The 17,188-nt window shown below is 34.2% G+C and overlaps 1 protein-coding gene across 3 annotated transcripts in view; it reads right to left on the bottom strand.

Annotated features, from left to right (window-relative positions):
• Cdh18 (cadherin 18) overlaps nt 1-17,188 on the bottom strand; it is a 307,953-nt gene that overhangs the window by 49,465 nt on the left and 241,300 nt on the right. For all 3 annotated transcript variants that reach the window (XM_026393607.2, XM_026393608.2, XM_026393609.2), the window contains exon 7: nt 5,433-5,569. In XM_026393607.2, coding sequence (XP_026249392.2) covers nt 5,433-5,569 — 137 coding nt within the window. The remainder of the gene's footprint in view (nt 1-5,432; nt 5,570-17,188) is intronic.

Genomic DNA, 17,188 nt, shown 5'->3' with positions numbered 1-17,188 from the left:
TCTGAAAAGAAATGGTAAATTTGAAAAAAAGCATGTCTTTTATTTTCCCTAAAATATCATATAGTCTGGCAAACATTGTTTATTAATATATTCTGAGTTAATTAATATATTTTAAGATACAGATTTTAAACTGTACCAAATCAAAGTGCTATGTACAATGGTAGATAAGGAAAGAGAAAATTCCGAATAAACAAAGAATCATTCACCTAGTAAAATGTCACAAAGAAATCAGGGGAGGATATTGAACTTGGCTATTGGATAGTCATTGATAATCATTCCAGTATGGTCTAAAGTACAGTAAGGATAAATTTATGCACCACACAAGAGAGTGCATGAAAGGAAAATTGAGTCATAGTATGTACCTTTGAAGGAAAGTTTATTATTCAATAAGAATAACCCCTCTTTAGTTTTGTTTCTTTTGTACTGGAGATTGATCCCAGGGGCATTTAATCATTAACCCACATCTCCAGACCTTATTTATTTATTTATTTATTTATTTATTTATTAAATTTGGGACAAGGTCTCACTAAGTTGCTTAGGACCTTGCTAAATTGCCAAAGCTGGCCTTAAATTTATGATGTTACTGACTTAACCTTCTGATTTGCTCAGATTATAGGTGTGTGCTGCTGCACCTGGCCCCCCTCTTCATTTTTTGTGATATATTATATAAGAATATATCATGTAGAATTCTAAAGATTGTAGCAAAATATTCTGTTCCTTTGTTACCAGTCCAACTCTAATCAGGATACTGTCATGGAATGATGGTACAGATATAATTAAGGCTCCGAGTCAATATATAAATTATTACATGGGTGAACCTGAGCCAATTAAGCAAACTGACTGCAAATGAAGAGATTTTCCACCTAGTCACAGAAGAAAGAAATTTAAAACATGAGAAGAACACATGCTTGTTTGTAGAAGGTGAGGGTCAGAGGAGAAGGAACATAGACCTCCTCTAGGTGGAAGTTACTGCCCCAGTTGAAAACCAGCATGGAAGTGGAGCATGGAAGTGGAGCGTTAACTAGTGCTTATTTTATATATATATATATATATATATATCAGGGAAGTAGATTTACCAAGAAGAAAAATGAGACTGAAATCAGATCTGTTCCAGAGCAACCAGAGAAGAGGTTATCCTGGTTGACACATGACTTCAGTATTGTAAGACTTTAGCCAGAGAACCCAGTTGAATCTACCTGGACTTCTTTCCTACAGAATTGTTGCCTTTTTCTGTTACACAACAAAAGAAAAGTCATGTAAGCTATCAAATGATCGTGCTGTAGGGTAGATAAAAGAGTATAAAATTATTTAAAATGGAATTGTTCTCAAGGTATTTATTTGGAAAGTACTGTTCCCCAAGATCGTGACATGTGATGGTAATACGATGTATTTCCATCTAGCTCCCTAACCACAGCTTACTTATTGAATTTATATTATTGTGTCGTCTTTACAATTGTGAAAATAAACTTACATCACAATATGAATTTCAAAAGTAAACAATAAAGTGTACCTGAGATAGCTAAAATACCTGATTTATGCTTGGGCTTAAAGAGGGTCAGCTTTTCCAGTTGAAAATACTGGAATTAACATGGCTTTAGAAAGTTGAATATTTAGGTTCATATATTTTATGGGTCTCAATTTACTTACTGAAGTCACCTCTGTTTCACAAAGATTAGTTAAAATCATATGTCTGTAAAGGTATCCATATAAGTTAATAGTGCTGTTTAGCAACAGCAGGTAAAAATACAGTCCAGGCACACATTTCTATCTTTACCTGTGGCAAAGCAGCTGAACAATCTCTCTGATGTAGAACTACAGGGTGGAAGATGTCAGAGACAATGATGACATAATTAGCAGCTGGAATGCATCCAGCTCTACCTGAATGGTTGTGTGCTTTTCAATTTTACCACCCTTCAGTACCACGCAATACATGTGACACAGGAAAGTTCTTTGCTTTGCACACGAGTGCTTTGCTCTCCTGCCCTCTTAAATACTGGCACATTCCCTCTTCTGCACAGAGGGTGCACATTTCTCTTATTTGCACAAACCCCTAGGTAGACTGAAAATGTATTTGCAAACAGTAAGTACTAAAAACAATTCCACAGAACACTCAGCCTTTCAGAAACTATTACATTACAAAGATTTTTAAAAATCCAATTTGAAAAAGTGGCAACTAGATTTGTCAAAGCAAAATACACCAGAAAATACTTTGATAGCATGGCTGATGTTGAAGTTAAGGTTTATAAACAATTGTACAAAAGAGATTACCCACCAGTGTTAGCAGGTAATTAGGCCAAGCAGTAAGTGCATGAATGTACACTTTTCTAAAGCAATCTCCCAACACAACGATAAAAGTTTAACTAGTGCTTATTTTTTATATACTAGTTTATGATTATGATTAAATTATATTTTAGAAGTGCTCATTGATTTGTTCTCTAAGGCATTTTTTTTGCCACTGATAAAATTCAGAAAATTACAATTTAGTATACTGTTTTACTTAGTAGATATGTAATAACTCAGTTCTCATAAGATGTTAGCAATATTTTAAAAAGTTTCCTGAATATATAATTAGGATATTACTTTAGTAAGAAACAGGCATTTATTTTAGAAATGATGTCAATATATAGTTTCATGCTACAGATAAATTAATGTATATTTTATAAATTTGTTTCCACTTGATGCAAATATTATTTGGGCTTAGGTAGTGAATGAGAATTAATGTGAAGTATGGTTATTGATCTAATTACCACTGGAGTTTTTTTCTCTTCCCTGTAAGATATTTTCAATGTTTTCATCACTATTTCCTGGACATGTTTACCTATTCATTCCTTATTTTTTTCAACTGATTTTTAATGAATCATTATGTAATAGTCATTAATTGCCCTTGGGTCCCAAAGGACACAAAATTGCCCACCTAATATGGTTACTTTAGATAAATATTATTTAAAGTGAAAACAAAGGAACCCAATGAAAAGTAATTAGTAACACCTATTGAAAAGTAATTAGTAAATGCTTGCTTTTAAAATTGTGTTAAAAAAATCTAAATGGAAATCACTTGAGCTGATTTTGCAAGTGCAAAAAGTAATACATATATATATATATTACTTTCATATATATATGAAAAGTGCAGGTAAAATGTAAAACATTGGAGAAGCCTAATCATTGATTTTTATGAAACAAAGGGCAATACAATAATTGAAAAACACAGCAAGGTTTACCTTGATAATAACAAGTGGCTATAATAAAAGGACAGATAATAAAAAGTTTAGGTGATTTTATGAAGTTGGGATCACACTGTTTTGTGTAATGTACAAATTGTGTGGACACTTGAGGAAAGGCTGGCCATTCATCCAATGTTTAAACTTCAAGTTATCGTAGGACAAAGCAATCCCACTCCTCACTATGTACCCAAGAGAAATGAAGACATGTCCACTTCAAATAATCTCACACTAATGCTCATAGCAGCATCAATCATACAATGTAAAAATTAAAAACAACACAAAATTCTATCACATAATGAATGAACAAATAAAATGTATTATATCCAAAGAAAGAAATGATTTTTTGGTAATACAAAAGGATGAAGCTTTGATGACGGAGCACAACATGACAACATGGGTAAACACTGAAATTAAGTAAAACCAGCCATAAATTATCACATACATATTGTATAATTATTTCATAAAAATACCAATAATAGGCCAATCTATAGAAACTAATAGTTGATTAATGGCTTTGTGGGATTGGGGGAGTCTGAGTTGGATGGCTAAGGGGTGCAGAATATTGATTTGGAGAACCAAAAAGTATTCTAAAATTTATTGTGGCAAAGAAGGTACACCTTTGTGATATACTGGAAGCTACTGAAGTATAGCATTTGAAGAATGAATGAATTTATATTATATTGTGATAGTAGGAGCAAATGTAACTCCATTTTGTTTTATGACTTCATCCTGTAAAACAACCATGCCAAGTAGAAGAATCATGACTGGAGCAAGATGTTCTTTTCCCTTTGCTATAGAAACCTTTAAGAATACAAAACTACCTAATGGGGCATTGTTTCTGTAACTAGGGTAACGGGGCTCTGTTTCTGTAACTGGGGTGACTGGGCTAACTGTAATTGGTTATGCTTCCCACCACTTGACTACACTCTCTCGCTTCGGTAACCTGGCTTGCTTGCATTGGCTAGACCCCCTGAACATCCCTTTTGCGGTTTTCAGGCTTATAAGGAGAGCCCCTGCAATTGTTCGGGGCTGATCAGGGGAACAGCTTTATGTTCTGGTCAGCCGCCACCGGTGTGCTTCAATAAAGGCTTGATTCGATTATACGTGAGTGGTCTGGAAGTCAGTTTATGAAACCCTGGGACCAAGCTTTAACTATAACAATATGAATTATATCTAAATGAATCTGTGAAAAATATTTAATGTCCTATATCCTGAGTATGACATATTCCTAATACCCAGCATATCTATGGTTCTGTCATGAAACCATAGAAATATTTTTAAAGCTTTATATAATTTTTTAGAGAGACAGAGAGAGAATATTTTAATATTTATTTTTTAGTTTTTTTTCAGTGGACACAACATCTTTATTTTTATGTGGTGCTGAGGATGGAACCCAGCGCCCTGCGCATTTCAGGTGAGTGCACTACCACTTGAGCCACATCCCCATCCCCGAAAGCTTTATATAATTTTTGTATACAATTTCAAATTGTAGGAATTTGGTATTTGTTTATTCCCTCATACATGAAAAAAATCTATATTCTTATGATCATAAATCATTTTATAAGAGTTTTATTCTAATGTCATTGTAACACAGTCATACCCAAAGTTTTCAATTTATTTATAATGATTGATATTTAGGCTTGTATTCTCCTAGACTTAGATGTTTATCACAATGCAATACTCTGGAAAAGGGAAGCCACAAGTGTCTTGCTAAGCTTTCTCTCAATGTTTTTCTTAAAGAGGTCTGAGGATTGTTATTGAAATTCCATGAGTTATTCTTTTACGTTAAGTATTATAAAAGCTAATTGGAGCTTATATTGGAGTTTCATATTGACAAAATTATTCAAGTGCTTTTATTAAATTTTCTTTTTTTCTGAAACTGCCACATATGAAGTATTTTTCTCAATGGCTTAAGTAATGCATAAATATAAGAGAAAACAATTCTCACAATTGGCAGGAGAATCAAACACTTGCCACTCAAGGATAAGGGCTGTCCTAGGAATAAAGAAAAAAGTAAAGAGTTTCCTCACCTCATCCAATACTAAGTAAACAAGTGTAACATCCTGTATCTTCTGCTAGGTTCTCATAGCGGTGGGAAAAAAAAAAAAAAAAAAAAAAAAAAAGATGGGAAACCCACTCTCAAGGAAAGCTCTGTATGATACTTGGTGTTCAAGTGACATCTTTTCCTATGGTGCATAAAGAGCAGTTTACCATTTTCTGAAGCAGCAACTGTGATGTTGTACCATGGTGTTTCTTCTCTGTCAAGAACCTTCGATGTCTTAATGGTTCCAGTATTGGCATCAATGTTGAAAAATCTGTCATCTTCGGCCTTGTAATTGATGAAGTACCTGGAGGAAAAACAAAATGTAATCCTTCATTTTTCCTTGAAGCTATAATAGAGAGAAACCACACTGAAAAAAGGGAGGTATTAAATCAAATACATTAAAAATATAGCTGTATGTTTAATCTCCATATTTGGCTGAATATTTACATAGAAACTTTATTTTATTATAGAACACACAATTATTTTATCTCTTAGTCTTTAAAACTTAGGCTATTATACCACAAGTTATTTTCAAAAATATTTGCTAAATTCTATGAATAAGAGTAGATAATAGAAACACAGTGATTTATAAGAGAAAAATGCTTTTGTAGTTCTGTAGTATGTTGGAAGATAAAATACAAAAGTAAAAATTCTTTTTGCTATATATACAAAGAATTTTAAGGTTGAAGCAGATGTCAGAGGGAATTTTTTCTTGGTATTTCATTATAGTTGAAATTTGGAGATGAATATAAAATGCAAAACAACATGTCTATAGTTATTACCATAATATGTACAACACTTTGATTGAATCTTTATTTAATACAAGAAAAAAATATTTCAAGGAGGAATTTGTGAACTAGGGGCCACAAGTTGTCCCACTCCTATTTATATAATCTTGCAGGATTTTCTCATTCAAGGTTTGGTCTTCAGCTTTCTCTGGAAATAGAATGAGCTGAAAGTGATGGTGTTCTGGTTTCCTGTTGTGCCCTGCCACTTTCATAAGAAAACTCTGCCTGGGCTATTGTGCTCATCCCAGCAGTAGATAGAGTCATAATGTTGTTGTAGGTCAACTTCTCGAGCCTAGAGCAGAGCACCCTAGAAAGTGTCAAGATGCAAGAATGAGTGCACCATAGATTGGCAGAGCTGGCAAGCAAAGGCTACCACTGTTCATGGTAATTCACAGACACATCTATGATAGTTGTAATAGACATTTTTACATCTCTGAGTCTGTTTTATTTATTCATTGATATCTAATTAACATGCATAATAAAAATATAGTAAATAATTACTATTTATTCTAGAAAATTTCTAGACTGCTTCTAAAATTATTTAAGTACATAAATGGTCTTTTCTCTCCTAAAACCTAATACCTCTTCCCTTTTCCTTAATCACAGCTTAAGTTTTATTTAGACAGAAAGTATAAAAATGAAAGGATTTGTGGAAAGATTTAGAAAAAGAGCATTAGAAATAGAGGGGAGAAAGTAAAAAAGATCAAAATTAAGTTAATAGTTTGACTTGATTGCAGAATTATAAATAAATAAATAAATACAAACACTGATGTATATCAATGCAACTATACAGAGCAAAAGATATGGATGCCCAGGCGTTAGAACAAGCAAGCCCTATAGCTTGTGGTAAAGAGTCTTTCTCTGTACAAGCAAAGAGAAGAAATGTTAAAAAGAAAGGAAAGACTGATTTATGTTTTTGAAAAAATCACAGTGGCTACGTTCAACCTTGTATTGGGAAAATTAAAAACAAGAAAAATGTAATCATCTTGAATGAAGTGAGAAAAATATAAATGGAAAGAAGTGCCTTAAACATTGCTATGTATTAGAGACAGCCTGTAAAACACTTTCTGGAGTGGCATTAGTGAAGGGGAGAACTTGCAGGTGTCTTGTTTGCATGTATATGTGGGTGACTGAGTGCTTGTTTTACCATGCAAAAATGGATAGGCCTATTTACGAGGTAGACAAAATTGAATTAAGGTAAAGCAATTTTGGAGAAATTAATTGCTTTGATATGGTATGACTATGATGCCAACTAGGTTAACACATGGAAAGAAAAACAGAGATCAAATAAGTGGGTGGATTTCAAATGTGTTTTCTGAACAGGAAATATAAAGTTGATACAAATTAGCATAGACTTAAGGTAATTGGAACAGTATGATACTATTTGGAAGAAAATTGTAAGGAGATAAGAAAATCCTGAGACCCTTTTGAGACGAAAGCAACCCAAATTCTGTGTAAGAAAAAGATTGCCGCAACAGGAAAGGGGCATCCCAAAGAAGGAGGAAGGGACCCTAAAGGGACACTAGAGCCAGGAAAAATGAATGTTTCAAAGAAGGAGTGGACAGATGTGGTAAATTCTGTTAAGGAGCCAACTGAGGTTAGTAAATGTTGATCAGATTTGACAACATAAATCTACTGCTTAACTTAAGAAGCATAAATCTCAATAAACTGTCAAAGAATTTGAGTTTTATTACAGCAGATTTGAGAGTTTATTGAATGTGAACATGTAAAGCCCATGAGGCATGACAATTTACTTGAATCACTTTCCGAATGGAAGTCACTAAAAAGGTGCACTGAGTTATCCACAAAGTAAGTTTGACAATCTGTTCTTTTCTAGAAGGAAAACATGAAGAATTGACTATACTACTACAGGGAATGGTTATTTTGAGAGGAGACTATCTAACATGTTCAAACTCATTCGAAGATGAAAATAATTGGGTTCCAAAGTAGAAATTTAGTAACTGCCCATTGAAAATAACATGGACTCTAATTCCATTTTATCATGAGAAAAATATAAAAGTTGTTTGGAAATCTAGAATAGGTGAGTATGGTAATGGAAGTACTACAAAATTCATTATACTTTCTAAAACAGTATAAGCGTATAAGTATAGCTTTAATAAAACTCTGTGCCTCTCAGAGGTATAATGTGCCAATAGGGTCCATAGAAGCTACTGCTAAGGAGTAAAATCTTCTAACAACATGTGGGTACACATGCACAAACATGGCAAAAGTTATTAACAGAAGCCAATAGGCTGAAACGACAAACCAAAGAACACCCAAAGAAATTTAGACACATTTAGTAATAATTACACCTACTAAGTGACAAAATTTATCACTTAAAATTTGGTAATGAAAACAAAATAAAGGACCATTGTATATTTATTTTTTCAAACCAGAAGTATATATTAATTGAAGAAGTTACCATGTAAAAATAATTTAAACAAATAAAATAATAAGTATAAAGAAAACCTTATTCAGAGATTTTAAATCCAGATGAATCAGTGTAGTAGGAACCCTGCATGTCATTGGGCTTTCCCAGAGTATGAAGGCGTGTGCTGCACTGAAGCCGTTTTTATTTTCTTTGACTTGAGTTCACATCACAAAGAAACCTGACAGTACTTCTTCCTCAGGGGCTTGATGCTAAGGATGAGGGCCGAATAGCTCTGGATATTTCTTGTCACATGTAAAGGACAACATCCTTCAAAACATAATCAGTTAGCATTCTAGCTATTTTATCAGTTAAAGTTTGTTGCCATTAATCTATCTATAATGTCTATTTTTGGACATTGCTGTCATTTTTGGTTACTCTAAGAAAATGTTTCTATTTGAATATCAAAAACTAAAATTGACACAAATTATTCGAACTTGTATTTTCCTCCAGACTATCAAACTCAGATTAAGTTTCTACTAATGCACTCCTATGAAATAGGGCAAAAGACCCATTATTTGAGGAGCGTGATTACTTCAGATTTATAAGTCTAGAAAAATGGGGATGTCTTTTATTTATAAGCTAAATGAAGAATCTGAAAATATATAGTGTTCTTTTCTTTTTTTTTTCCTGAGCAATTTTCTCAGAAACCTCACTCTGGGCTTCTAACATAAGCTCTAACATTAGTGGTTAAATACCTTTGGCTGTAATAATTTTTTATTTGGATTTTAGGAAACTAGAATCTATGTTTACCTAGTAGAAAATGTTAGGAGTCATGCTGGGCATGTGTCCTCAGACTCATGTTATTTACCTCTTGTTTTGTATGTGATCTAGCTCTCTTGGGAAATCAACAACACAAGGGCTAGATATCAGAGGGTGTTTGAACTACAGAGTCAAACTCAAGCAGGTGCAATTGAATTCTGACTGAAGTAGCACTGTACTGTTCTGCTTAACTACCCTTGGATTCCTGCCCAGCCATGGAAATAAACATTCAGAAATCAGCTGAATGAAATGTGAGAGAAAAGCAACTCTTTAAAACTATTTTGGTCATCAAATGTAGAATTAGTTAATGCTCATGATTTAGAATTAAGAAATGTCATAAGACTATAAAATTGTATAGTAAACAAATCATTTAAATATATTAATAGTTTAACTTTCATAATAAATTCATTTGTTTTATAAACTCTCATGTGGAAGTCATCTGTGAAATACATAAAGACCTCCTCTAGGCATGGAAGCCAGGGAGGAAGAGGCCTGGCAGTGGAAACTTCCTGTGGTTCTCCTTTGTTTACAAATCACCCAATGCATGTGACCTTTCCCTCCTCTCTGCTAGAAAGGTTCCTCATAGTAGCACCAGAAATGGGCATAACCCGTAAGGGAACTAAACAGCCCACCTTTAATCTGTTTCGGAAAAGAACACTATAGAATCTCTTTGATGTCTCCCAATATAAATAAAGCAGACGTGGGCTCCATTTTGTCAGAAGCGCGATCTGTCTGGTCAGCTTGCCTGTCCCAAACCCGCTTTTGAAATTACTTTCTGTGTTCTGTTTTTTGTTGTTGTTTTTTTGTTTTGTTTTTCCCTAGATTTTAGTTCTCAGTCAGCCCATTGCACTGAGGGGAACCAGATTTCCACTGCCCATGCAGGATGTGGGTAGGACTCTCATAAACACATCTTAAAATCTTCTGAAACTGCATATTAATATTTAGAATTTTTTTCAAATAACAATATTAATTTAATATTCTCAGTGCTTTCTAGCTAATGTAAAACCATGTAAACATTTATCTAAATGACATAGAACCTATTTGGGATTAATGATATAAAAATGTGTAATAGGAGTTTTAAGTTTTTCTTTTTTAATTTTAGTTTATAGCTATCAAAATAGATAGTAATACATTGAAGCTAGAAGCAATATAACCAGATAAGACATTAAAAGATATGCTATTTTGTTGAGAAAGTTCTTAAATTGGAAGTACTTATTGTTCAGATCCACCAATGTGGTATACACAGTGGGATCTGAAAGAATGAATAAGTCCCTCCCTACAACAAGCATGAACCAGTCTTTTCTAATAAATCTGTAACCGAAATTTATTTTAAAATTTCCAGCTCAATGTACACAGTTTCATTGGAAACTGAATGAAATTGTCGTTTTCTTCTATGTGAGTCATTCACCAGTAACCACGGAGATATTCTGCTTAACTTCCTATTTGAATGAATAAAGCAATCAATCAACAAATGTAATGGAGAGTGTGTTCATATAAATCTGAAAGTAATTGAGGCATTCCACAGTAATGTTTCAATTCCTTTGTAAATATTTTGGTAGAAATAATCAGGCCAATAAATCATCATGTCATACATATCTAGATAAGTATGTTTTCACATATATAACATATTTATAGATTCTTAATATTATCCTTTAAATAGATTCCTAACACATTTGTAATAGTTTTTATTAATTCAGGAAATGACTTTTCCCCCTCTCTAGTGTATACTGAAAATATTTTTAGTTTATTGAAAAATATCTAAATATTGAAGAAAAGAAAAATAAATTTATAATTTCTGTGGTGTGTCATTTCATTCATAGTTTTGTTAAAAAATAAATTAAGTGAAATATGATTATCAATGGTTAAAACACATCTTTTAGACTCCAGGTTGAATCTGAGGAAAAAAATCCCACTCATAGAATATCTACATGTGTCCAGAGAGACACTGTGAGAGAGAAACCTTGGGATGAATTCAAGCAAGAGCTAAGGTACTATGATGATTGTGGTAGAGTACTGTCACCCTTTTAACACTATATATTCATTTCATCCTATGTAAAATAAGCAATAAAGTACTATTTACCCTATGTGCCACTTCAGAAGTTTCTCAGTCCATGATGAATGAGATATTCCTTATGAGGGACTGGTAAACTAGCTATGTACTGAATAAGTGCTGCTAATTTAGTGTCAGCTCAAATTTGCCCAGCAGTCCTTAAGATGCCTTTAATTGGAAAAGTCTCATATGCCAAAGTAATGGTTAGATATAAATTGTCCCCCAAAAGTTCAGGCATGAAACAATGCAAGTAAGCTTAGAGGTGAAATGATTGGGTTATGGGATCTTTAACATAATCAGTGCATTAGTTTCCTGTTAGGGATTAACTGGTGGTAACTGTACATAAAAGGGGTGTGCCTGGAGGAGGTGGGTCATTGGGGAGAAATTTTGCTGTGTGTATATATACATATGTGTGTGTGTGTATACATGTGTGTGTATATATATATGTATATATGTATATGTATGTGTGTATATATATATATGTATATATGTATATATAAAGATATATTTTGTATTGTTTATTTTTATGTGGTGCTGAGGATTGAATCCAGGGCCTCACACATGCTAGGCAGGTGCTCCACCACTGAGCCACAACCCCAGCCCCTGCAGTGTATATTTTGTCCCTGAAGAGTGGAGCTTTCTCTATCTGCTTCCTAACGTGATGTTCTGAGCTGCTTACCACAGTCACACCGTTCCAAGTTTCAGCCTCACCTAAAGCCTCAGGGAATAGATTTGGTCATCTAAGGACCTTTAAAACTGTGAGCCCTAAATAAACTTTTCCTCCTTTAATCATTGTCCTGCCTTTGGGTCACAGCAGTGAAAAAGCTGACTCAAACAGCCAATCTTTATAATTTCTCACCAGCAGATAAATTGACCTGTTTACACATCACAGCATAGTAGACCTTTTTGGAGAGTTGTCACTCTGACCTATAAATACTGGTTAAAATTTTTTACACTCACCAGTGCTCTCTGTTATCACATATGGACAAAATTTCAAATTTCTAGCAAATACATTTCAAAGTATTTTCTAGAAAATACATTATGTCAAAATATAATGAAAAATCATTATTCAAATTAATACTTCACCAGTCCAACAAATAGGTAGACAAGCTAAGACTATAATAAACAATCAATATCAATAATGATTACCTTTACTCAAATATTTTCTTCAACAGAAGCGACTTTAAACAAATTGCTCAGTTCATTATTAGGCACTCAATTTTCCTTTGATTATGTAAGCATAGACTGAAGATAATTAATCCACTGGAAATTTATTTTTCACTTCAATAACAAAATTTCAGTCTTTGGAGGCACTTATTGTGTCCATTACATTCTGTCTACTTTACCTTAAAGTTCATGTAATAAAAATCTATTTCTGCAGTGATTTGGAAACATGGATGGCCTAAAGTATAGAAGATCTCTTTCAGTTGTCTCATTTTAATATTTGCATGTACAACACTTAAATGGTGAAAGAAATTTCTTTGAGATTTTACTCCCCAATTAGCTGTTTTACAAGTTTTCTCAACTATAATCAATGGTTGGCATAAAGTTTAATTGATATATACCCTGTGGGATATCATGGCAGCATGGCTTCTTCAAAAAGTCACACTCTTGAAATATGACTCAGATTAATTTCTTTAAAAAAATTGTTTTATTTCTTTTACTATATTTGCTTATGCAATTTATTTCACAAGATATGCACCCAGAAAATAATCTTTCTAAATATGAGCACACAAAAAAAATTGCTTGCCACATGAGTTTGTATTGTGTTTAACTGCTTAGTAAAAGAGGCAGTATATCATTAATAATCTATAATCTATAAATAAGTTTGGTCTGTCAAAAATAATATTCTTTATTAGATGGTATTTTAAAATTGACTTCTTTGGATGCATTTGATTGTTGCTTCATATTTTATTTTAAATTCAAAATCTCAATTTTTTTTCTTCAATTTTGTTACATGACCTTCCATTATTTTGAAATGTCTTAATTTTTGCTGTGATAATATCCAAAATTAATATGGCATTGCTAATTCCTCTCTCATCATAAATTATGTGCTCATTTTCAGGAGTGTATAAAAAAAGTATCCATGTCCAAGATGATTCATTGAACACACTGGAGTCGTTTGTCTACAAAAACTACATTACATATGTAAATGGGCAAGCTTATTCTCTGCAATTATTTTTTAAAACATTGTAGGTTAGAAAGATGTTTTTAATACAGCTGATATTTCAAAATATAATCACAGTTTTATATTCTTATGTGTGCATGCAAATTGTATTATCATAAGTTTTTGAAACAATTAGGTAACAAATATAATATTTGTTTTCTGTTGTTTTAAAGTTATTACATAAAGAAAACATTCAAATTCTTATCAATAAGTAAATATATAGGTTAATTTTGATAGTAAATTAGGAGAAGGAGGGAAAGATGAGGGAATGTACTGACTCAAATAAACTGACTCAAATAAAGCTCCCTGGTCATAGCTATCCCACTGGCAAAGATGATGACTGGGATCCGCAGTTGTGCCCTGCTGGCCATGACATCCTAACTGAAAAGTGTTCGTTTATGTAGGACAAGAGCTGATCTTGTAGTACCCAGTGACGGGCAACTTCCACGCTTGCACTGCAACCTAAGACAGGGGAATGGGGCCTCCCCAGAGACGGGTAAACACTGTAAGGGCAGTGGACGACCTAAGACAGGGGCTACTTGATTCCCTTTGACATGCAAAAAACAAAAGAGGGGGACTTGCTGATAGCAGGCCTTCCCTGGCCCCTGGGGCCCAGCCCCCAATTCCTTGTTCTGCATGTCAAAGTGGCCAGCTCACAGGGTCGTGACACAGGCTTGCGGTTTCATGTTTATCTGCGTCAGATATATGTGCCTTTTTGGGAACATCTTGGCCTTCTCGGAGCTTTCTGATAAGGGATGGTCACGGTAACCCAAGAGTAGCAGGTGTTATTCCTCCCCTGTTTTGGCTAAATTTCCACTGCAGTTATAGAAAGTATATAAGGGAACAAACTTTGATAATAAAGTGCACACACGCTTCCTCCTGGATGAAGAACCTTGGTGTCCTGTGTATTTGTTAACCCCACTGTCTCTCACTGGACTTGGCTCCGTTAGCCGGATGCGGCACTACTCAATCTATTTATTACATGGGAAATGCAACTGGGGAATTCAAGAACTTTCTTTTCCTGTTATAAGTTAAGTGGTAGTTCACAATACAGAAAAACTCTAAGCTTAAGAAGTGCTATAGGCTGGGTGCAAGGCATACACCTGTAATCCTAGTGGCTTGGGAGGCTGAGGCAGGAGGATTGAGAGTTCAAAGCCAAACTCATCAAAAGCAAGGTCCTAAGCAACTCAGTAAGACCCTGTCTCTAAATAAAATACAAAATAGGACTGTTGCAGATGTGGCTCAGTGGTTGAATGCCCCAGAGTTGAATCCCAGGCACCACCACCCTCCAAAAATAAAGAAGAGCTCTATATTGGTGTTTCAGGAGTTAAAAAGCAACTAAACTGTCCTCACCATTTCCTCTTAACAGTGTATGAAATTAACCCCTTTGATCACTGTCCCTCTCTTCTCTGAGATCATCCACTCTCTCCCGTGAGAGTGTTTCCCCTTCTCCTTTTTTATCGGTGCTAATACACTTGTCTGTTACTCTGAGGGATAAGTTGAAAATTTTTCTGACTCCACTGCCAGAATCAGAGGGGCCTTCATGCTTCCTCAGTTTCCCAGAAGGCCTAGCCTTGTAAAAGTATTATGCTGGCAATTTAAGTGCAGCCATTTAAACCCAAGATTTCTTCAGTGCATGTAAACAACCAGTCTAAAATTTTATGTATTTTTCCTTTCTTTTTTAACAAAAAGTGATGATTCTATTGCTACAAATTGAACATCTTATTTTGAGTAGAAAAAGATAAAGCATAGGACATTTGAGGCTCCAAGGATTCTAGTGCCTCACTAATAGGTTAGAAAATTGAAAAACAAAAGACTACAGTCAGGAAGATTTTCACAAATGCATGTAAGACTCAAACTCCCTTTCATTTCCAATTCTGCAAACTTGAAGCTAATTGCATTTCGGGGCACACTGCAAGGTACATCTTCTCAATGTGCTTTTCCTTAATTAGTACAAACATTTGGTCCCTGAGAAAGGTGGAAATGTGAGGCTTGCTTGTGTGTTCGTTATTGTTTTCTGTTTTTTATTCACTGTTTGCACCTAGAGGCCCATATGAATGACACATTTTTATTAAAATAAAGAATAAATATTATGTAAATTATGCCCCCAAACAGCAGCTAAGGAGTCCCTAATTATTTTACAGGGCCGAAGCAGGATTCATTTTAGTTGTCTAACCAAAACAAAGCAAAGAGAATAATGCATATGCTGAGAGATTTGTGCTTTGCTTTATTAGCATTTAGAGACAATATCAGTCATCTTTGCACCCCAATAAGTTGGAGAATATATGTGCCATAGCAAGTATTCAATTAAATATTCTCAATAATATGGGGCAATTATTAAAGCAATTAATCATAACTTGGGGAAATAAATTATCCATAGAAATAGCTCACTTAACTTTGAAACATACATATTGAAACATTCATATGATTAAGTCTATTTTAAATTATGCATTTGAATAAATGTCTTTACAAAATTTCTTTGTAAAATTTTTTTAATGAATATATTTAGTACTGCTGTTTTACTAATCTACCACAAAATTTGCCTTATTCTATAGCAGAGTTCCTCTATTTCAGAACTATTGGTATTTGGGACCAGATAATTTCTGTGATAGTAGTTGTCCCATGAATTGTGGAATGTTATCTTGATCCCTGGTTCTCTATTACTAGAGATGCCAGTAGTTCTCTCCCTGCTATGGACTGGATGCTTGTGCCACCCCTACCCCTACCCCCTTGCACATTTAATTGACCTGACAGGGTCCTCAATTAAGGAGGCATTAGATCTTAAGAATGGAGATCTCAAAAATGGTATTAGCATTCTAATAAGGGAGCTTGTTAGGATGTGAGATTTTTTTGATTTTCAGATTTTCAGATTTCTTTTCTTTAAATGCCTCACCAACATGTAAGGGTACCAGGAGTTGACTACTTGCAATACAGAGGGTCTTCCCCAAAACCCAGCTACTCTGCCACCCTTATTTCAGGGTGCAACTGTGAGATAAAAGCTTCTGTTTTTTAGAAGCACCCAGTTTATGATAATGTGTTGTGGCAGCCAAACTGGCTAAATCAAAAAATCATCACCAGAAATTGACTATGAAATTTGCTGTAGCTCTCATGAATGGATTTAGGTCTTTCCAAGAAAAAACTAGGAGATACTTTGCTTCTTTCTCTGCTCCTTGCCACCTGAAGACACAGTATCTACAAACCTGGAAGCAGGCCTTCTCCAAACCCTAGATTTTGGTCTTTGACCTTTCAGCATCCAAAACTGTGAAAATGAATATTTTTTTACACTCCACAGTGCAGGTCAGATAGTGATAGCCAAAGGACCAAGACATTCTCAAAAAAGCCTCCAGACAATTCAAACTGTCCCTTGGAGGAGGGTGGGTATTTCATCTCCAGTTCTGTGTGAAATAAGGTGTTTTCATATGTGTTAGGACAGCTGATGAAAGGAGTTTGCTCTTGTTCTCAATTTTGTCTCATTTGGCCTATATTGCTTCACAGAAAATTCATCTTTCATTTCAACTTCTAAGTTTATTAGTATTTATCTTAAAATGGAAATGTTTTATTTGTATATTTTTGGTTACAAATATTGAAGCTCCCCTATTTTCTTTTCTTCCCTAATTGGCACTGCTGCTAAGATAAATCTCAAAGACCTACCAGCAAAAAACCCTCCTCAAAATCCTCGCCTAGACTCACTTCCAAACCTCATAATTCACCATATCCACGGTAGTCCA

The sequence above is a fragment of the Urocitellus parryii genome, chromosome 1, assembly GCF_045843805.1.
Source record: "Urocitellus parryii isolate mUroPar1 chromosome 1, mUroPar1.hap1, whole genome shotgun sequence".
Taxonomy (NCBI): Eukaryota; Metazoa; Chordata; class Mammalia; order Rodentia; family Sciuridae; genus Urocitellus; species Urocitellus parryii.
This window is presented reverse-complemented; position numbering and strand designations above follow the sequence as displayed.